The sequence below is a fragment of the Hemitrygon akajei genome, chromosome 6 (genome assembly GCF_048418815.1).
Source record: "Hemitrygon akajei chromosome 6, sHemAka1.3, whole genome shotgun sequence".
In the NCBI taxonomy this organism is placed as follows: Eukaryota; Metazoa; Chordata; class Chondrichthyes; order Myliobatiformes; family Dasyatidae; genus Hemitrygon; species Hemitrygon akajei.
This window is the reverse complement of record NC_133129.1, coordinates 15,472,383-15,494,839: the sequence shown is the minus strand read 5'-3', so window position 1 is coordinate 15,494,839 and position 22,457 is coordinate 15,472,383. Positions and strand designations below refer to the sequence as shown.

Below are 22,457 nucleotides of genomic sequence, written 5' to 3'. Positions count from 1 at the left end.
TCTAGGCTACAGAGCCATCAATTCCATCATCTGAATCACTGACGTATAACATGAAAAGAAGCAATCCCAATATTGACCCCTGCAGAACACCATTGTCACCAGCAGCTAACCAGAATAGGCCTCTTTTAGAAACATAGAAAACCTACAGCACAACACAGGTCCTTCTGCCCACAAAGCAGTGCCGAACATGTCCCTACCTTAAAATTACCAAGGCTTACCCATAGCCCTCTATTTTTCTGAGCTCCATGTACCTGTCCAGGAGTCTCTTAAAAAACCCTCCACCTCCGTATCTGCCTCCACCACCATCTCTGGCTGCCCATACCACACACTCACTCACCACTCTCTGCATAAAAACTTGCCCCTGACATCTCCTCTGTACCTACTAACAAGCACCTTAAAACTGTTCCCTCTCGTGTTAGCCATTTCAGCCCTGGGAAAAAGCATCTGACTATCCACAAGATCAATGCCTCTCATCATCTTGTACACCTCTATCAGGTCACCTCTCATCCTCCGTCGCTCCAAGGAAAAATGGCCAAGTTCACTCCACCTATTCTCATAAGGCATGCTCCTCAATCCAGGTAACATCCTTGTAGATCTCCTCTGCACCCTTTCTATGGTTTTTACATGCTTCCTGTAGTTTGGCAACCAGAACTGAGCACAGTACTCCAAGTGGGGTCTAACCAGGGTCCTATATAGCTTCAACATTACCTCTCGGCTCCTAAACTCAATCCCACGATTGATGAAGGCCGATGCACCGTCTGCTTTCTTAACCACAGAGTCAACCTGCGCAACAGCTTTGAGTGTCCTATGGACTCGGACCCCAAGATCCCTCTGATCCTCCACTCTTACCATTAATACTATATTCTGCCATCGTATTTGACCTACCAAAATGAACCACTTCACACTTATCTGGGTTGAACTCCATCTGCCACTTCTCAGCCCAGTTTTGCATCCTATCAATGTCCCACTGTAACCTCTGACAGCCCTCAACACTATCCACAACACCTCCAACATTTGTGTCATCAGCAAAGTTACTAACCCATCCCTCCACTCCTTCATCCAGGTCATTTATAAAAATCACGAAGAGTAGAGGTCCCAAAACAGATCCCTGAGGCACAACACTGGTGATCGACCTCCATGCAGAATATGACCCATCTACAACCACTCTTTGCCTTCTGTGGGCAAGCCAGTTCTGGATACACAAAGCAATGTCCCCTTGGATCCCATGCCTCCTTACTTTCTCAATAAGCCTTGCATAGGGTACCTTGGCAAATGCCTTGCTGAAATCTACATACATCTACTGCTCTACCTTCATCAATGTGTTTAGTCACATCCTCAAAAAATTCAATCAGGCTCGTAAGGCACGACCTGCCTTTCACAAAGCCATGCTGACTATTTCTAATCATATTATGCCTCTCCAAATGTACATAAATCTTGCCTCTCAGGATCTTCTCCATCAACTTACCTACCACTGAAGTAAGACTTAATGGTCTATAATTTCCCGGGCTAACTCTACTCCCTTTCTTGAATAATGGAACAACATCGCAACCCTCCAATTCTCCGGAACCTCTCCCATCCCCATTGATGATCATCAGAGGCTCAGCAATCTCCTCCCTTGCCTCCCACAGTAGCATGGGGTACATCTCGTCCAGTCCTGGTGACTTAACCAATTTGATGCTTTCCAAAAGCTTCAGCACATCCTCTTTCTTAACATCTACATGCTCAATCTTTTCAGTCCGCTGTTAGTCATCCCTACAATCTCCAAGATCCTTTACTGTAGTGAATACTGAAGCAAAGTACTCATTAAGTACCTCTGCTTTCCCACTGTCACACTTGATTGGTTACATCTCATCCTATTTTACTCTGACTCTTTGCCCTCTGCCAATCAGCCAGTCTTCTAACCATGCTAGTATCTTTCCTGCAATAGCATGGGCTCTTACCTTGTTAAGCAGCCTCATATGTGGCACATTGTCAAAGGCCTTCTGAAAACCTAAGTAAACAACATCCACAGACTCCCCTTTGTCTATGCTGTCTGGTTTTTTTCCTCAAAGAATTCTAATAGATTTGTCAGGCAAGATTTCACCTTAAGGAAACCATGCTGACTTTGGCCTACTTTATCATGCACCTGCAAGTTCCATGAAACTTCATCCATATTAATGGACTCCAACATCTTTCCAACCACTGAAGTCAGGATGACTGGCCTATAATTTACTTTCTTCTGCCTTGTTCCCTTCTCTATTTTTTTTAATTGAAGTTCATCATCAAACAAACATTTCCATAAGATGTATTTCAGACATTGTACATATATATCATATAAACATATATATCACAAATCTCCACAAAGTATTTATTTGAGGTATACACTTATCGAAAAGAGTGGAAAGACCTTGTTCCCTTCTCAAAGAGTAGAATGACGTTTACAATTTTCTTATTCTCCAGAACTATTCTTGAAAGATCATTACTACTGGCTCCACAATCTCTTCTGCTAGCTCTTTAAGAACCATGTGGTATAGTCCATCTAGTCCAGGTGACTTACCTACCTTCATACTTTTCAACTTCCCAAGTACCTTTTCCTTAGTAATAACAACTACACTCACTTAATCCCACTGATGCTCTCGAATTTCTGGTGTATTGCTCGTGTCCTCCACAGTGAAGATTGATGTAAAATACATATTAAGTTCATCCGCCATTGCTTTGTCCACCATTTCTACCTCTCCAGTGTCCTTTTCCAGCAGTCCAATATCTACTCTGGCCCTTCTTTTCTCTTAACATATCTGAAAAAAAAAGATTCTGGTATCGTCTTTGAAAGTTTTGGCTAGCTTACCTTCATATTTCATCTTTTCTCTCCTTCTGGTATTTTAGTTGCCTTCTGTTGGTTTTTAAACACTTCCCAATCCTCTAACATTCCACTAATTTTTGCTATAATATATGCCCTGCATCTGCACTGGAGTTCAAAGCAAGCGGTCCTGAGTTCAAACCCAGCCAGGTCCCAACCTGGACAGCAGCAGTATCTGTGTGTAAGAAAGGTCTGGCAATCTACTTCTGTATCTTGCCATGAAAACCCCATGGACCCTATGCTCCATGACGTCACGAAAAGTCCAACTCAACTTAACAACTCAACAACAACAACAACAACAGAGCCACGGCAGCCTGTATAATCAAGACCCCACCAGCCCTGGACATTCTTTCTTCTCCCTGGCTCATAGGTCAGAAGATACAAAAGCCAGAAAGCACACACCATCATTAAAAAAGTAACTAATCTAATTTACCGATTTACCAACTTCATCCCCTCTACTGAACGGCTCATGAACACCACCTCATTATTCCTTATTTTGCACTATTTATTTACACTCAGTAGCTACCTTATTAGGTACACCTGTACACCTGCTCGTTAATGCAAAGATCTAATCAGCCAATCATGAAGCAGCAACTCAATGTATAAAAGCATCCAGACACAGTCAAGAGGTTCAGTTGTTGGTCAGATCAAACATCAGAAGGGGAAAGAAATGTGATCTAAGTGACTTTGATCGTAGAATGATTGTTCATGTTCATGCCAGAGTGGTTTGAGTATCTCAGAAACTGCCGATCTTCTGGGATTTTCACACACCACAGTCTCTAGAGTTTACAGAGAACGGTGCAAGAAACGAAAAAGCATCCAGGGAGTGGCAGTCCTGTGGGCAAAAACTCCTTGTTAATGACTGAGGTCAGAGGAGAATGGCCAGACTGGTTCAAGCTGACAGGAAGGCAACAATAACTCAAATAATCAAGGGCTACAACAGTGGTGTGCAGAGAGTATCTCTAAATGCACAATATGTCAAACCTTGAAGTGGATGGGCTCCAGCTGCAGAAGATCACAAATATACCTCCAGTGGCCACTTTATTAGGTACAGGAGGTAGTTGATGAAATGGCTACTGGGTGTATTTTGTAATTTATAGTTAGTTTATATTTTTGCACTGTACTGCTTCCAGAAAACACCAATATCTCATCATATAAAATAGGGATAACAAACCTGATTCTTTATTCTATCCTGCTGTTAAAAGATTAATGAGTAAATAAGTAAAGGGGATTTTCAAGGCAAGTTTTTTACAGAGCTTCGTAGATGTTTTGGGTGGCAGAGTGGAGATATGTTTCTACCAAAGAAGATATAAGGCACTCCTTCCCTCCACTAGCCTGCAGGTTACCCTTGGGCAAGGTATAACACCTGCTTAGCCCCCTCCCCAATCAGGATCACATGATGCCATGGGAGCAGGTGAGCAGCCAGTACATATCACAAATCCTAGTTATGTGACCACTGATGCCAGGCAGACAATCTCCCTGAAGAATATTGATAATGGCTGGGGTCACCCGTCTTGTAAAGACACTGCCCAGAAGAAGGCAATGGGAAACACCTTCTGCAGAAAAATTTGTCAAGAACACTCATGGTCATGAAACAATGATAGCCCATGTCAATACAATCTGGCACATAATGATGAATAGGAGTTTGGAATGTATTTCCAGGATAGGTGATGGAAACTATAGGAGACATTTAGACAGGCACATGAACTGGATGTGTGTGCACAGATGGATTGATTTAATTTGGCACCGTGGTTGGCACAGACATGATGGGCCAAAGGGCCTGTTCCTGTACTGTTCTATGCTTCATGATCTGTTATTATTTTTTCCTCTTTATTCCCTGCACGTGTTTGTGAACTTTACCTGCCCCATAAACCAATGCGTAGACAATCCTCTTGGCTTGTTCTCGCTCAGCGTTCTTCACCTGATCCACAGGGATCCCTTTCCTGCCAAAGGCACAAAGCAGAGTTGACATATATTAGTTCCTGACAGAGCAGCTAGGGGAGAGGGAAGGGGGAGCAAGAATGAAATGGAGGGTGTTGAGGTAAGGAGAGGGTCAGAGGATGAGGAGGGAAGGGAATGAAGGAGAAGATTGCTTGTCATTAGAATGTTGTGACTGCTTTTGGGGAAGTCTTCCTCCACAGGAAAGTAATGGAGAGGGTGTGGGAGACATTCACTGAGTTAGAGAGAAACCAGGGCTCTTTTCTAGTTGAAGGTGAGGGGAAAGATTTAAAAGGAATTTTCATGAAATGTTATGCTGATTTGTTAGCATACTCTAAAATCAATCCACCCCTTTCCTCCATTTTTATTTCATCCATGTACCTACCTAATAGTTTCTTAAATGTCTTTAATATATCTGCCTCTACCACCACCCTGGCAGGACACTCCATCCACCCTACCCCTGTCTATATAAAACATCCACCTCTGACATCCCCCCCTATACTTCCTCCAATCACCTTAAAATTATACCCTCTTGTTTTAGTCATTTAAGAGTTACATGGACAGGTACATGGATAGGAAAAGCTCAGAGAGATATAGGACAAACGTAGGGAAATAGGACCAGCTTAGTTAGGTATCTTGGTCAGGATGAAATAGCTGGGCAGAAGGGCCTGTTTCTAAAGACTAACTTTTCAAAAATTAAACTGTTCGAAGTTTAAAGTATATGTATGTCACCAAACACAACCCTGAGATTCATTTACTTTTGGGCATAGCAGAATAATAACTATAATTGAATCAATGAAAGATCGTACCAACATGGGTGTTCAAAAGACAACAAACTGTGCAAATACAGAAAGGAAGAATTAATTATAAATAAATAAACAATAAATACCAAGAACATGAGATGAAGAGTCCTCGAAAGTGAGTCCATTGTTTGTGCGAACATTTCAGTGATGGGACGAGTGAAGTTATCGCCTCTGGTTCAAGAGCCTGATGGCTGAGGGGTAATAAATCAGCTTTATTTGCCACACGTACATCAAAACAGGCAGTGAATGTGTCATTTGCTTCAATGACCAACACAGTCTGAGGATGTGCCGGGGGGGGGGGGGGGGGCAGCCCACAAGTGTTGCCATGCTTCCAGTACCAACATAGCAAGCCCACAACTTACTAACCCTAACCCATACATCTTTGAAATGTGAAAGGAAATTGGAGCACCCAGAGGAAACCCACAAAGTCTTGGGGAGAAAGTACTTCCCTACTGAACTAATTCCAGCACTTGTGGTTCCTCCTTGTACACTGTGGAGCCCGTGAGTCTACAGAACACATAACATAAAACATACAGTACAGAAGTAGGCCCTTTGGCCGAGATGTCTAGGCCAAGCACAATGCCAAATTAAACTAAATCTCTTCTGGCACGTGGATGACAGAAAAATGGAGGGCTATGCGGGAGGGAAGGGCTAGATTGATCACAGATCAGGTAGGTTAAAAGGTCAACACAATATCGTGGGCCAAGTGACTTGTACTGTGTTGTACACTTAGAAACCACTTTATTACGTACTGTACCTCCTGTCATTGTCTTCTGCTGCTGTAGCCCATCCAATTCAAGGTTTGCCATGTTGTGCATTCAGAGAAGCTCTTCTGCCCACCAGTGTGGTAATGTGTGGTTATTTGAGTTCCTGTCACCTTCCTGTCTGCTTGAACCAGTCTGGCCATTCTCCTCTGTTCTCACTCATTAACAGCCCGCAGAACTGCCGCTCACTGGATGTTTGTTTGATCAATCTAACCCCTCCTTCCTACATAGCTCTTCATTTTCCTGTCGTCTATGAACCTAGCTAAGAGTCTCTTAAATCTCCATAATAAATCTGCCTTTACCACCTTCCCTGGCAGCCTATTCCATGCACCTAATTCAACTAGACCTTTGAGGAATGGAGTGTGTTGACTACAATTTTTTAAAAAATTAATTCTATCAGCTACTGATCATTATCCAAAGTAACACATACAAATTGCTGGAGGAACTCAGCAAGTCAGGCGGCAGCAATGGAGGAGAATAAAGAGTTGATGTTTCAGGCCCAGGCCCTACATCATTCGTGTTTATGATCATTAGCCAAAATTGTTGTTATTATTACCATCTATGGATGACAAGATCATCGTCAACACAGACAACTTACATGGTCCAACACCCAACAACCCAGAGGCATATAGGCATTTTACTGTCAGTCTCTGTTCTTGTGCTGTTGTGGAGAAGCTTACCCTTTAGACTGCTGCCTCCGCTGTCTTAACAGTGTGCCTCCCGTACCATGGGGAGATAATTTAATTCAAGGGTATTAAGCGTGAGTTATATAAACGCTGACACTAATTTCTACCTTGAAGTGTCTATTTCACTCCTACACCTTCAGAGTAAACACGAGCAGCAGCTTGTGTTCACAATAGTGATTATAAATGGCAGCCAAGTCAGGAGAATAACGCGGGCACCATTCCATTGGAAACCCGATGAAACCTTCACCCTTGGCGCCTCGGTAGCCGGTAATCCCCGGAGACACTGGGCATTGTCCTGGTTAATAGAAGGGAGACCGCAACTCCCAGAGTTAATCTAAAACACTGCCGCGAATTTTTAATGTCTCGTAGCGCATGACTGCACACTGCAGAGTGCGACAGACAGTTCACTGGGCGCTGTGCGGCGTTGACGAAGATTCTGGTTAGCAGCCGCCTCGCATCGACCCGGGCAGGGACAGAGGCAGCGAGCTAAAATAAAACTCTGTCCGCAGTCATCCATTCTGCGGCACAGTCCCTCGGCAAAATGGTCTAAATCCACGTCAGAGGGAGTTAAGAGTTTTGCGCTTGAAGCGAGAGTCCTTTGCAATGCCGATCAGAGAGAGGCGGGAGACCGGTCGCTCAGCCTCGCTGCTGCATCCACTGCAGCCCGGTCCGTCCCGGTCGCTTGCTATCTTGGGAAACGAGCTCTGACCTAAAATCAGTGGAATCTTAGTACCGCAGGTATTAGGGTAAATGCAAGTAGACTGTTCCCCACTGAGGTTGAATGAAACTAGAACTCGAGTTAATAGATTAAGGGCGAAAGGCGAAATATTTAAGGGTTTCTTCCCCCTTCCTTTTCAGTCCCGATGAAAGATCGCCGCCCGAAATGTCGACTGTTTACTCCTTTCCATAGATGCTGCCTGACAATGCTGAGATCCACCAGCATTTTGTGTGAGTTGCTCTGGATTTCTAGCATCTGTGTTTCTATTTAAGGGTAACATGAGGGGGCACTTGTTCGCTCGAAAGGTGGTGAGAGTGTGGAAGGAGCTGCCAATAGAAGTGGTGGATCCAAGTTTTATTGCAACATGTAAGAACATGGATAGGAGGGGAATGGAGGGCTATGGTGGTGTTGCTGGTTGATGGGACTAAGCAGAATGACAGTTCAGGATGGACTAGATGGGCCAAATGGCCGAATTCTGTGCTGTAGTGTTCTATGGCTCAATCATTTTGTTGTCACACACACAAGTGAGGTACAGTACATTGAAAAACTAGCTTGTGCCACATCACAGGCATGTAGGTTCAGACAACACACAAAACATAAGCTATAGATAAAGACCACAAGTCCTAGGAGCAGAATTAGGCTATTCGGCCCATTGAGTCGGCTCTACAGGAGAACTATCCCATCAGTCCATCAAGTCCTCCTCTCACAGCATGTTTAATTTATATCACGTATATGCATATTACATAAAAAGGAGGTACAGAAGCCTGAAGGCACACACTCATCGATTCAGGAACAGCTTCTTCCCCTCTGCCATCTGATTCCTAAATGGACATTGAACACATGAACAGTGCCTCACTTTTTTAAAATATATATTATTTCCATTTTGTGCTATTTTTAATCTATTTAATGTACATATATACTTACTTTTTTCTATACTATCATGTATTGCATTGAACTGCTAAGTTAACAAATTTCACGTCACGTGCCACTGATAATAAACCTGATTCTGATCCTATATTATTAATCCTGTAAATTATACAAAACAGTGAAATGAAAGACTGGGCAAAGTATGATATTAATGCAAAACCCAGAAACATATCTATGGTGGTGCAAGAGGTGTTCTGTAGTTTTCCAATGCTGAATGCTTTCCAGCTTAAAGCATCGGTCCTATAGCAGGGAAACCAAAACAGAACATAACATTCTGATACACCATACCAATATCTTGTACAGCTGCAACATAACATCCCAACATGTACAAAATGCTGGAGGAGCTCAGCAAGTCCAGCAGCGTCTATGGAGGGGAATAAACAAGTGACGTTTCAGGCCGATACCCTGCATCAATCCTGAGTTCCTCCAGCATCTTGTGTGTGTGGCTCCTTGATTATCCTCCTGTATCAGAACATAGAACAGTATTGCACAAGAAAAAGCTCTCCGGCCCACAGTGTCTGTGCTGAAAGTGACAAATTAAATTAAATTCATCTGCTTGCACAAATGCATATCTGTCCATCCCCTGCATATTTAGACTCAGAATCAGAATTACTACCACTGACATATGTTGTGAAATATGTTGCCTTGTGGTAGCAGTAGAGTGCAGTACATAAGGATTACTATAAAATACAGTAAGAATATAGATAAAGATAAATAGTGCACAATAGCGAGATAGTGTTCATAGGTTCATTTGTTCATTCATTATGTGCCATGTTGTATGACGTGGGCAATTATGGTCTTTCCAGGACCATGATTGTTCTTGGAAATGTTTTCTGCAGAAGTGGTTTGCAATTGCCTTCTTCTGAGCAGTATCTTTACAAGACGGCTGATCCCAGCCATTATCAATTCTCTTCTGAGGTTGTCTGCCTGGCGTCAGTGTTCACATAACCAGGACTTGTGATGTGCACCAGCTGCTCATACGACCATCCACCACCTGCTCCCAGGGCTTCATGTGATCCATATCAGTGGGCTGAGCAGGTGCTACACCTTGCCCAAGGATGATCTGCAGGCCAGCAGAGGGAAGGAACACCTTACATCTCCTTTGGTAGAGGCATACTGTATCTCCACCCGCCACCCACCATATGTTCATAGACCATTCATAAATCTGATGGCAGAGGGGAAGAAGTTATTCTTAAAATATTGAGTGGCCTATAATTTTCTTTCCTTTGCCTTCCTCTCTCCTTAAAGAGTGGAGTGACATTTGCAATCTTCCAGTCCTCCGAGACCATGCCAGAATCAAGTGATTCTTAAAAGATCATGACCGATGTATTTATTATCTCTTCAGCAATCTTTCTCAGGACTCTGGGATGTAGTCCACCTGATCCAGGTGATTTATCCACCTCAAGATCTTTGATTTTGCCTAGCACATTTTCCTTTGTAATAACAATGGGATTCACTCCTGCACCCTGACACTCACAAACCTCCAGCACACTGCTACTCTTTATATAACTGAAAAAACTTCTTATATCCTGCTTTATATTATTGGCTGGTTTGCCCTCGTATTTCATCTTTTCCTTTCTTACAGCTCTTTTAGTTGCCTTTTGTTGGATTTTAAAAGTTTCCCAATCATCCAACTTCCCACTCACATTTGCTACCTTATATGTCCTTTCCCTCACTATTACACAGTCCTTAACATCCCTTGTCAGCCACGGTTGCCGACCCGCCATTTGAAAATTTCTTCCTCTGTGGGACATATCTATCCTGTGCCTTGTGAACTTTCCCCAGAAACTTCAGCCATCTCTGCTCTGCCATCATCCCCACCAGTATCCCTCTCCAATCCAACTGGGCAAGCTCCTCTCTCATGCCTCTGTAATTCCCTTTATTCCATTGCGATACTGATACATGTGACTTATGCTTCTCCCTCTCAAATTGCAGTATGAATTCAATCATATTATGATCACTGCCTCCTAAGGGTTCCTTTACATTAAGCTCCCTAATAAAATCTGGATTATTACACAACACCCAATCTAAGATAGCCTTTCCTGAGTAGGCCCAAGCACAAGCTGCTCTAAAACGCAATCTCATAGGCATTCAACAAATTCCCTCTCTTGCAAACTGACACCAACCTGATTTTCCCAATCACTTTGCATTTTGAAGTCCCCCCCATTACAATTGTGTCATTACCCTTATTAAGTGCCTTTTCCAGCTCCCTTTGCAATCTCAACACCACATTGGCTACTATTTGGAGGCCCATACACAAGTCCCCTAGTGGTTTATTTACCCTTGCAGTTTCTTAACTCCACCCACAAAGTTTCAACATTCTCTGACCAGATGTCACCTCTTTCTAAAGATAAAATTCCATTTCTCACCAACAGAGCCACACCATCGCCTATGCCATCCTGCCTGTCCTTTCAATACAAAGTATATCATTTGATGTTAGGTTCTCAACTAACATCTTTCAGCTATGACTCAATGATGCCCACAATGTCATACCGACCAATCTCTAAATGCGTCACGATTTTGTCCACCTTATTCCGAATGCTACACACATTTAAATACAGCACCTTCAATCCTGCATTTTTTGCCCTTTTGAATTTTGCCTCATTGGCAAAACTCTTTGCTCTTTGCTTAACTCTTTGCTCTGTCTGCATTTGTACCCAATCATTGGCTTGTCCTTCCTTACATTCATATTACATACATTATCTATTTGTAAACCTGTTGGCTCATCCTGGTTCCCATCCCCCTGCCATATTAGTTTAAACCACTCCCAACAGCTGTAGTACACCTGCCCACAAGAATATTAGTCCCCCTCAGATTCAAGTGCAATCTATCCCTTTTGTACATCCCACCTGCCCCAGAAGAGGTTCTAATTATCCAGAAATCTGAATCCTTGCCCCATGGTCCAACCATGCATTTATCTGCCACCTCATTCTATTCCTATCAACACTGTCACATGGCAAAGGCAGCAATCCCAAGATTACTACCATTGAGGTCCTTCTCAGCTTTCTTCCTAACTCCCTGTATTCTGTTTTCTGAACCTCCACCCTTTTTCTACCTCTGTCATTGGTACCAATATGTGCCACGACTTTTGGCTGCTCACTCTCCTTTTTCAAGATATTGTGGACACATTCAGAACCATCATGGACCCTGGCATCTGGGAGGCAAACTACCATCCATGTTTCCTTTACATGTCCGCAGAATCATGAACCTGTCCCCCTGACTGTAGTGGCCTCTATTACTGCTGCCATCCTCTTCAGTTCCCTACCCTTCTGAACTATAAGGCCAGACTCAACACCAGAGACATGGCTACTGTTGCTTCCCCCAGGCAAGTCATTCCTGATCCCCCCCCCCCCAACAGTACTCAAAATGGAGCACTTAATGTTGAGGGGGACAGCCACAAGGGTGCTCTTTACTATCTGATGTCCTCCCTTCCATCTCCTGACAGTCACCCATTAATCTGTCTCTTGTAGCGTTGGGGTGACCACCTCCCTGTAGCTCCTGTCTACCAATGATTCACTTTCCCTAACAAGCTGAAGGTCATCGAACATGTTAGAGATCATGTTCCCTAATATGATCTCTAAGGAGCTGCATCTCGATGCACCTGGTGCAGATGTGGCCATCAGGGAAGCTGGAAGTCTCCTGGAAATCACACATCTGACATCCAAAACAGAAGCACTGGCTCCGTAGCCATACCCCCTATATTCTCAAGAAATAAGAAATAAGGAATGAATTGACCTGTTTACCTTGCCTCCGCCTATTCTCACCAAAGCCTTGTTGAGCCAAAGCCTTACTACTCTGACTTAGACTACTCCAACGATGGCAGTGGTGGGAAAAATGCTGGAGTCAATTATAAAAGAGGAAATTACGACACATTTGGATAGCAGTAGAAGGATCAGTCCGAGTCAGCATGGATTTATGAAGGGAAAATCATGCTTGACTAATCTTCTGGAATTTTTTGAGAATGTAACTATGAAAATGGACAAGGGAGAGCCAGTGGATGTTGTGAACCTGGACTTTCAGAAAGCCTTTGATAAAGTCCCACATAGGAGATTAGTGGGCAAAATTAGGGCACATGGTATTGGGGGCAGAGTACTGACATGGATTGAAAATTGGCTGGCTGACAGGAAACAAAGAGTAGCGATTAACGGGTCCCTTTCGGAATGGCAGGCTGTAACCAGTGGGGTACCACAAGGTTCGGTGCTGGGACCACAGCTGTTTACAATATACATTAATGATTTAGATGAAGGGATTAAAAGTAACATTAGCAAATTTGCCAATGACACAAAGCCGGGTGGCAGTGTGAAATGTCAGGAGGATGTTATGAGAATGCAGGGTGACTTGGACAGGCTAGGTGAGTGGGCGAATGTATGGCAGATGTAGTTTAGTGTGGATAAATGTGAGGTTATCCACTTTGGTGGCAAGAACAGGAAGGCAGATTACTATCTAAATGGAGTCAAGTTAGGAAAAGGGGAAGTACAACGAGATCTAGGTGTTCTTGTACATCAGTCAATGAAAGCAAGCATGCAGGTACAGCAGGCAGTGAAGAAAGCTAATGGCATGCTGGCCTTTATAACAAGAGGAATTGAGTATAGGAGTAAAGAGGTCCTTTTGCAGCTGTACAGGGCCCTGGTGAGACCCCACCTGGAGTATTGTGTGCAGTTTTGGTCTCCAAATTTGAGGAAGGACATTCTTGCTATTGAGGGAGTGCAGCACAGGTTCACAAGGTTAATTCCTGGAATGGTGGGACTGTCATATGTTGAAAGATTGGAGCAACTGGGCTTGTATACACTGGAATTTAGAAGAATGAGAGGGGATCTGATTGAAACATATAAGATTATTAAGGGATTGGACACGCTGGAGGCAGGAAGCATGTTCCCGCTGATGGATGAGTCCAGAACTAGAGGCCACAGTTTAAGAATAAGGGGTAGGCCATTTAGAACAGAGATGCAGAAAAACTTTTTCACCCAGAGAGTGGTGGATATGTGGAATGCTCCGCCCCAGAAGGCAGTGGAGGCCAAGTCTCTGGATGCATTCAAGAGAGAGTTAGATAGAGCTCTTATAGATAGCGGGGTCAAGGGATATGGGGAGAGGGCAGGAACAGGGTACTGATTTGTGTATGATGATCCACGATCACAGTGAATGGCGGTGCTTGCTAGAAGGGCCGAATGGCCTACTCCTGCACCTACTGTCTATTGTCTATTGTCTATTGACAGCTCCCACGCTGACCACTACACTTGGTGGTACCACTCTTTTATAGAGACTGGGCCTTTTTTTTTTAAAGCTCTACGCCGGATCTGTGCAGGAATGCTTCTCTTGCGTCTGTGCAATACTCCCATCTATGACTCCTATCAAAAAGCTTCCTGCTTTTTAAAATGCTTCGCTGGACCTGCATGAGAATGCTGCTGTTGCATCTGCACAGTACTCCAATCAATGTCTTAGATGGTGGAGAGGCTAGTGCCCATGATGGAGCTGGCTGTTTACAACTCTCTGCTGCTTTTTCCGATCCTGTGTAGTGGTCCCTCCATACCAGGTGCACTCAGAATGCTCTCCATGTACATCTGTAGATATTTGCCAGAGTATTTGGTAACATACCAAATCTCCTCAAACTCCTAATGATGTCATGGTCCGGTCCATAAAGTCTGCATTCCGGTTTACAGTCCGGTCCATCAATCCCTGTTCTGGGTTTTCCTGTTTTCTCCCTTGTTCTGTTGGGTGCCTTAATTGAGGCACCTGATTCTCATTGTGGGCTGGCACATAAATACCTCTCAAACCAAGGAGTCCCTGCTGGACTGTTCCCTTCCCTTCTGAAGCCTTATCTGCAACCTAGATAGATAGATACTTTATTCATCCCCATGGGGAAATTCAACATTTTTTTCCAATGTCCCATACACTTATTGTAGCAAAACTAATTACATACAATACTTAACTCAGTAAAAATATGATATGCATCTAAAATCACCCTCTCAAAAAGCATTAATAATAGCTTTTAAAAAGTTCTTAAGTAGTTTACTTAAATACATTGAGTCCTAACCCCGGCACTTTAACATATCTTACTCCTGGCGGTTGAATTGTAAAGCCAAATGGCATTGGGGAGTATTGATCTCTTCATCCTGTCTGAGGAGCATTGCATCGATAGCAACCTGTCGCTGAAACTGCTTCTCTGTCTCTGGATGGTGCTATGTAGAGGATGTTCAGGGTTTTCCATAATTGACCGTAGCCTACTCAGCGCCCTTCGCTCTGCTACCGATGTTATACTCTCCAGTACTTTGCCCACGACAGAGCCCGCCTTCCTTACCAGCTTATTAAGACGTGAGGCGTCCCTCTTCTTAATGCTGCCTCCCCAACACGCCACCACAAAGAAGAGGGCGCTCTCCACAACTGACCTATAGAACATCTTCAGCATCTCACTACAAACATTGAATGACGCCAACCTTCTAAGGAAGTACAGTCGACTCTGTGCCTTCCTGCACAAGGCATCTGTGTTGGCAGTCCAGTCTAGCTTCTCGTCTAACTGTACTCCCAGATACTTGTAGGTCTTAACCTGCTCCACACATTCTCCATTAATGATCACTGGCTCCATATGAGGCCTAGATCTCCTAAAGTCCACCACCATCTCCTTGGTCTTGGTGATATTGAGACGCAGGTAGTTTGAGTTGCACCATATCACAAAGTCCTGTATCAGTTTCCTATACTCTTCCTCCTGTCCATTCCTGACACACCCCACTATGGCCGTGTCATCAACGAACTTCTGCACATGGCAGGACTCCGAGCTATATTGGAAGTCTGATGTGTACAGGGTGTACAGGACCGGAGAGAGCATGGTCCCCTGCGGCGCTCCTGTGCTGCTGACCACCGTGTCAGACCTACAGTCTCCCAACCACACATACTGAGGTCTATCTGTCAAGTAGTCCACTATCCAATCCACCATGTGAGAGTCTACTCCCATCTCCGTTAGTTTGTGCCTTAAGATCTTGGGCTGGATGGTGTTAAAGGCACTAGAGAAGTCCAGGAATGTAATCCTCACAGCACCACTGACCCCATCCAGGTGAGAGAGGGATTTGTGCAGCAAATACGTGATAGCATCCTCCACTCCCACCTTCTCCTTATACGCAAACTGAAGAGGATCCCGGGCGTGCCTGGTTTGTGGCCTCAGATTCTGTATTATCAGCCGCTCCATGGTCTTCATCACGTGCGACGTCAAGGCAACAGGTCTGAAGTCATTCAACTCCTTTGGTTGTGGTTTCTTCGGTACCGGGACAATACAGGATGTTTTCCACTGTCTGGGTACTCTTCTCTGCTCCAGGCTCATGTTGAAGATGCGCTGTAGTGGTTCTCCCAGCTCAGTCGCACAGGCCCTCAGTAATCGTGGGGATACTCCATCCGGTCCAGCCGCCTTGCTGGTACAGATCTTCCTCAGTTGACCTTCCACCTGTGCAGCCGTAATCCTGGGCGTGGGCAAGGTCTCCTGTGAGTGGCTATTTTCCTGTGAGGGAAGTAAGAGGGAGGACGAGTAGAAAGACAAGCCTGGTGTGGAGTTCTGCGGTGAGGATGAGATTGTGCTGTCAAATCTATTGAAGAAGTTGTTCAGCTGGTTCGCTTTCTCCACATCTCCACTTATGTTTGCCCCCCGCTTTGCACCGCATCCGGTGATGATCTTCATCCCATCCCACACCTCCTTCATGCTTTTTTTCTGCAGCTTTTGTTCTAGCTTCCTCCTATACTGCTCCTTTGCCCCCCTTATCTGTACTCTGAGTTCCTTCTGAACTCTTTTAAGCTCCAACCGATCACCATCTTTAAAGGCCCTCTTCTTCTGGTTTAGGAGGCCTTTGATGTGACTAGTGATCCAGGGCTTATTATTGGGATAGCAGCGAACAGTTCTAACAGGAACAACGACATCCACACAAAAGTTAATATAGTCCGTTGTGCATTCAGTGACCTCCCCAACGCCCCTACAAAGCCCCTTCTTGCAGTTCATCCCAGTTAGTAGTACCAAAGCAGTCTCTCAGGGCCTGTTCAGCTTCAGGAGTCCACTTCCTAAAAGAGCGTGTGGTAGTGGGATGCCTCATCACAATTGATTTATATCTGGGCTGTAACAAAACCAGGTTGTGATCAGCTTTCCCCAGTGCAGGCAGCGGGGATGCACTGTATGCACCCTCTACGTTTGCATACAGTAGGTCAATAGTCCTATTACCCCTGGTGTAACAATCCACATACTGGGAGAAAGCAGGTAGTGTCGTGTCCAAAGTCACATGGTTGAAGTCCTATGCCTGCCCATGTGCCTTACCCAGCCCGGTGCTGGAGATTCCTCAATCTGTGCTGGACTGTCCCCATCTGAATCCTCGGCAGTTCCTTCGGCAAGTATCCTCAGCAAGCATCCCGGCCCTGCGCTCCAAGGAGGTGTCCCAGCTCCATACCCAAGAGCCAAGCCAAGCCGAGTCCAAGAGCTGCGTCCTGCCCAGGCCAAGGCTCTGTGGTTCCAGCCTCCCAAGACCTAGTCAAGACTTCATGGTCTCATCCTGTCTATGTGTCTCGTCCAGTCCTGTAGCCCTGCCACGCCACAACCTGTAACCACGTCTTGTCCTAGTCCTGACCTGGGTTTTGGTTCGGAGTCAACACCCAGGTTACTAGTCCAACCAAGACCTAGGTTCCGGGTCCTTACCCAGGCTCCGTTCCAGAGTACCATGTTTCCTGTCCGAATCTGAGCTCCGTGTCCTCATCTCGTCCCGGTTCCTTGCCCAGCCCGATGCTGGAGATTCCTCATCCTGTACCTTCATCCTGTCCTGTAGCCACATCCTGTCCTTGCCACAATCCTAGTACCATGTCTTTGCCTGGATCTGGGTTCCGAGCCCAAGTCAAGACCCATGTTTTGACCTAGTTCCAAGTTCCTTGTCCTGGTCCTGCTTTCCTTGTCTCAGTCCTAGCCCTGGCCCTGAATCCTAGTCTCATCCAGGGCCTGTGTGTCAATGTCCAGCGTCGTTTCCTCCCGACTTCCCTTGCTTTCTCAATGAACCTAGTCCTGTTCTCAGTACTTCAGTGTCTGTGTCTTGCGTTTGGGTCTGCCATCAACGCCTGCCCCCCATGACAAATGAAGTTTAGCCACTGGTGTGCCTTTGCCATCAGTATGTTGGGTCTAGGATAGATTTGCAGAGATTTTGATTTATCTGTCTATCTAAAAGCTTCTGAAAACTCTATTATTGTATCTGCTTCCACACTCTTCTCTGTCAACCCTGTCCAGGCATCTACCACTCTCCACGTAAAAAGAAACTTGTCTGGCACGTTTCCCCCTTCTGACATTAAATTTATGCCCCCTAGTATTCAATATATCTACTCTGGGAAGAAAGATTCCATCTATGTTATCTATGCCTCTCATTAAAAAAACCTATATCAGGTCATCTCACCATCTTCACTGAAAGAGAGAAAACAATCCAAGCTCTCCTCATAGCTCACACTCTCCAATCGAGACGTCATCCTGGTGAACCTCTTCTGCACCTTCTTGAGCCTTAGGTCTTTCATGTTCAGGAACCACCAGGGTCTTGAACCAGTGTGGATAACTTCACTCACCTAAACACTGAACTGATTCCACAACCTATGGACTCACTTTCAAGGACTCTACAACTCATGTCCTCATGTTGTGCATTCAGAGATGCTCCTCTCCACACCAACCCTGTAGAATTTTCTTTTTCTGCACAAATATGACCTAAAATGTGATCAGATCCTCACCTAAGTCCGAAAACTAGATAAAGAGAACCCAATTAAATAAATAGCACAAAAAATATTATTTTTCTTAATTTATTTCTTGAGAAAAATGATCTAATATACATGTACAGTATTTGTTGGAAAAAGGATGTGACCCTCTGGGGTAATGTCTTCTCCAAAAGCTATTTGGAGTCACCTGTTCCAATCAATGAGATGAGATTAGAGGTGTGGGTTGTAGAGGTTCCCAGCTCTAAAAAAAGACACACTAAGTCAGGTTACTGACAGAGCCTGCTCTTCTCAAGAAAGATCTATTTATGTGCACCATGCCTTGATCAAAACAACTTTCAGAAGACCTTAGAAGAAGAATTATAGAGATGAATGAAGCTGGAAAAGGCTACAAAAACATTTCTAATGACCTTTGGGTTCATCAGTCTTCAGTAAGAGAAATTGTCTACAAGTGGAGGAAATTCAGTACTGTTGCTACTCTCCCTAGGAGTGGGTATCCTGCAAAGATCACACCAAGAGCACAACGTGCAATGCTGAGGGAGGTGAAAAAGAACCCAAGGGTAACAGCAAAAGACCTGCAGAAATCTCTAGAACATGCTGAAGTCTTTATTCATGTGTCCACTATAAAAAAAGCACTGAACAAGAATTGTGTTCATGGAAGGACACCATGAGAGGAAACCACTGCTCTCCAAAAAAAAAACATTGCTGCACGTTTCAAGTTTGCAAAGAAGTTACAACACTTCTGGGAAAGAAGAGACAAAAGTTGAACTTTTTGGCAGAAATGCACATTGCTATCCTTGGAGTGAAAAAGGGCACTGCTCACCAACTGTGAAGCATGGTGGAAGGAACAGCATGATTTGGGGCTGATTTGCTGCTTCAGGGTCTGAGCATCATTGAGAGAACAATGAATTCAAAATTGTATCAAGACATTGTACAGGAAAATGTCAGGGTAGCAGTCCATCATCTGAAGTTAAATAGAAGTCGGATAATGCAACAAGACAATGATCCAAAAGAGAAGGATAAATCAACAAAAAGAAGAAAATTCGTGGTTTGGAATAGCAAAGTCCTGAGCTTAATCCGATAGAAATGTTGTGGAAGGACTGAAGCAAGCAGTTCATGCAAGGAAGCCCACCAACATAGTTGAGGCAGTCCTGTACGGAGAACATTCCTCCAAGCCTATGTGCAGGACTGATCAACAGTTACCAGAAATATTTGGTTGAACAAGGGGTCACACCAGTTACTGAAACCAAAGGTTCACATACATTTTCCAACAAATACATGTAATATTGGATCATTTTCTCAATAAATAAATGAAGTATAATGTTTTTTTGTGTTTTTTATTTAATTGGGTTCTCTTTATCTAGTTTTCGGACTCGTGAAGATCTGATCACATTTCAGGACATATTTATGCAGAAATAGAGAAAATTCTACAGGGTTCACAAACTCTCTGGCACCACTATTTTTTATTTGCAGTTTGTCTTCTTTTGCACATTGGTTGTTTGTCAGTCTTTGTGTGTAGTTTTTCATTGATTATACTGTGAATGCCTACATGAAAATGAATCTCATAGTACATGGTGATATACACAGTACTTTGATAATAAATTTTCTTTGACCTTTGAACATCTTGCCTGTGATGAGGTGAGCTCAACTGCACACAGTACTCCAAATGCAGTCTAACATATTACAGTGGGATTGTTTATATCCACCTCAGCATCTTACGTCAGGGGTTCCAAGTTAAAGCCTGATCTGAAACTTCACCACCACTGTAGGCATCACCCTGCCACATTCTCTAATGACCTGGCTGCATGGACAATCACCTGACATCTCCTTTTATGCAGAAATCCTTCAATGTAATAGTCAATTAGACCAAGTTCCTGCTTTGAATGTAAAACGAGTGACAGTTGTCTAAATTTATTAGTTACTGTTGTTGAGTAGCAGTTTTTGGAGTCACATCCGACTACGAATGAAATATTTTGGTAAACAGAATACTTTACCGAAGTATTCTGTTTGTGTGTGATTGTTGCTACGGTATTTTGCACTCTGGCCCCGGAGAATCGCCTTTTCATTTGGCTGTATTCATGTATGGTTGAAGGACAATTAAATTTGAACTATTACATTCCATGCTACAACAAAGTTTGTGCTTGTGATGCACACTTAAAGAACAGGAGAGTGGGCAAAATTTCTCCCACACCAAATGATCTCAAGTTACTCAGTAGGTCAAGCAGTATCTGTGATGGGAAACGAAATGTCAACATTTCAGGCTGAAATCCTGTGTTAGTCCTGATAGAACATAGAACACGAAGATGATAGAATAGACAGTCAGTGCCTTTCACTCAGGGCGGAAATGACCAAGACCAAGGGACACAATTTTAAGGTGTTTGGAGGGAAGTATAGGGGGCAAAGTCAGAGGTTAGATTTTTTTTTTTACACAGAGAATGATAGGTGTGTGGAATACCCTGCCAGGGATGGTGTTGGAGGCAGATATATTAGGGACATTTAAGAAACTCTTAGAGAGGCACGTGGATGAAAGAAAAATGGAGGGTTAAATAGGAGGAAAGGGTTAGATTGGTCTTAGCGTAGGTTAAAAGGTTGGCACAACATGGTGGGCCGAAGGGCCAGTAATTGATGTGGCTCCAGCATTTTGTCTGTGTAGCTTAAGTAGTTACCTTGGTTGGCACAGGCAATTTGGACTAAAGGAGCTGTTTCTGTGCAGTATTCCTCTATGAACTCAATGAAACTAAAAACTCAATGGGGCAGCACAGTGGTGCAGTGGTTAGTGTCACAATTTACAGTGCTAGCTGTAAGGTCAGGGTTCAATTTCTACCGCTGCCCTTAAGGAGTTTGTACGTTCTCCCCATGACCACGAGGGTTTCCTCCAGGCGCTCCAGTTTCCTCCCACAGTCCAAAAATATACAGTGTGGAAAAATGCAAACACGAGGAAATCTGCAGATGCTGGAAATTCAAGCAACACACACAAAATGCTGGTGGAACACAGCAGGCCAGGCAGCATCTATAGGGAGAAGTACAGTCGACTTTTCGGGCCGAGACCCTTCATCAGGACTAACTGATAGAAGAGATAGTAAGAGATTTGAAAGTGGGAGGGGGAGTGGGAAATCCGAAATGATGGGAGAAGACAGGAGGGAAAGGAATGAAGCTAAGAGCTGGAAAGTTGATTGGCAAAAGGGATACAGAGCTGGAGGAGGGAAAGGATCATGGGACCAGAGGCCTAGGGAGAAAGAAAGGGGGAGGGGAGCACCAGAGGGAGATGGAGAGCAGGCAAGGAGTGATTGTGAGAGGGGCAGAGGGAGAAAAAAGAGAGAGAGAGAAAAAAGAGGAAAAAAGGGTGGGTGGGCAGGTAAATAAATAAATAAATAAATAGATAGATAGATAGATAGATAGATAGATAAATACGGGATGGGGTAAGAAGGGGAGGGGGGCATTAATGGAAGTTAGAGAAATCAATGTTCATGCCATCAGGTTGGAGACTACCCAGACCCGAATATAAGGTGTTGTTCCTCCAACCAAGTTGTGGGCATACTATGTTGGTGCTGGAAGAATGGTGACACTTGCAGGCTACCCCAATACAACCACCAGTGATTTGATTTGATGCAATCAACACATTTCACTATATGTTTCAATGTATATGTGTATGTGACAAATAAAGCTAATATTTAACTTTTAAGAAATAAGAATCTGGTCTGAAGTCTCCAGTGTAGGACTCTCACTCACAACTTTCTGATGCCAATAGCAGCACTCTGCCTGCTCTCCTGTGGGATGGTTTTGATGCATTAAACAGGAGTGACACTATCTTGTGGTACTGAATCATGTGTGCCTGTGATAGGATGACAGAAAAGGTGTAGGTCGCACCTTCGCTGATCTGCAATCAGCTGACTTCCAACAAGATGTTCCAATATGAACACTTGTGGCAAGGATATTGTTCACCTACCATTGAGAAGCAAGGCTGGTAAAGATATCAGGTGGCTCTGGTTCCTGGAACAGCCTCAGCAGCTCTGGGTCTGAGGTGAGGTGTGCGAGGATTCGCAGTTCGATGTGGGAAAAGTCTGTAACAAAATATAAAGTCGT

At 44.1% G+C, this 22,457-nt stretch overlaps 1 protein-coding gene across 1 annotated transcript in view; it reads right to left on the bottom strand.

The window, feature by feature from the left end:
* The window catches only part of poln (polymerase (DNA directed) nu), a 293,465-nt gene that overhangs the window by 78,816 nt on the left and 192,192 nt on the right, over window positions 1-22,457 (bottom strand). The window contains exons 12-13 of the mRNA XM_073047757.1: window positions 22,321-22,435; window positions 4,697-4,779 (exon numbers count right to left, since the gene is read on the bottom strand). Coding sequence (XP_072903858.1) covers window positions 4,697-4,779; window positions 22,321-22,435 — 198 coding nt within the window. The remainder of the gene's footprint in view (window positions 1-4,696; window positions 4,780-22,320; window positions 22,436-22,457) is intronic.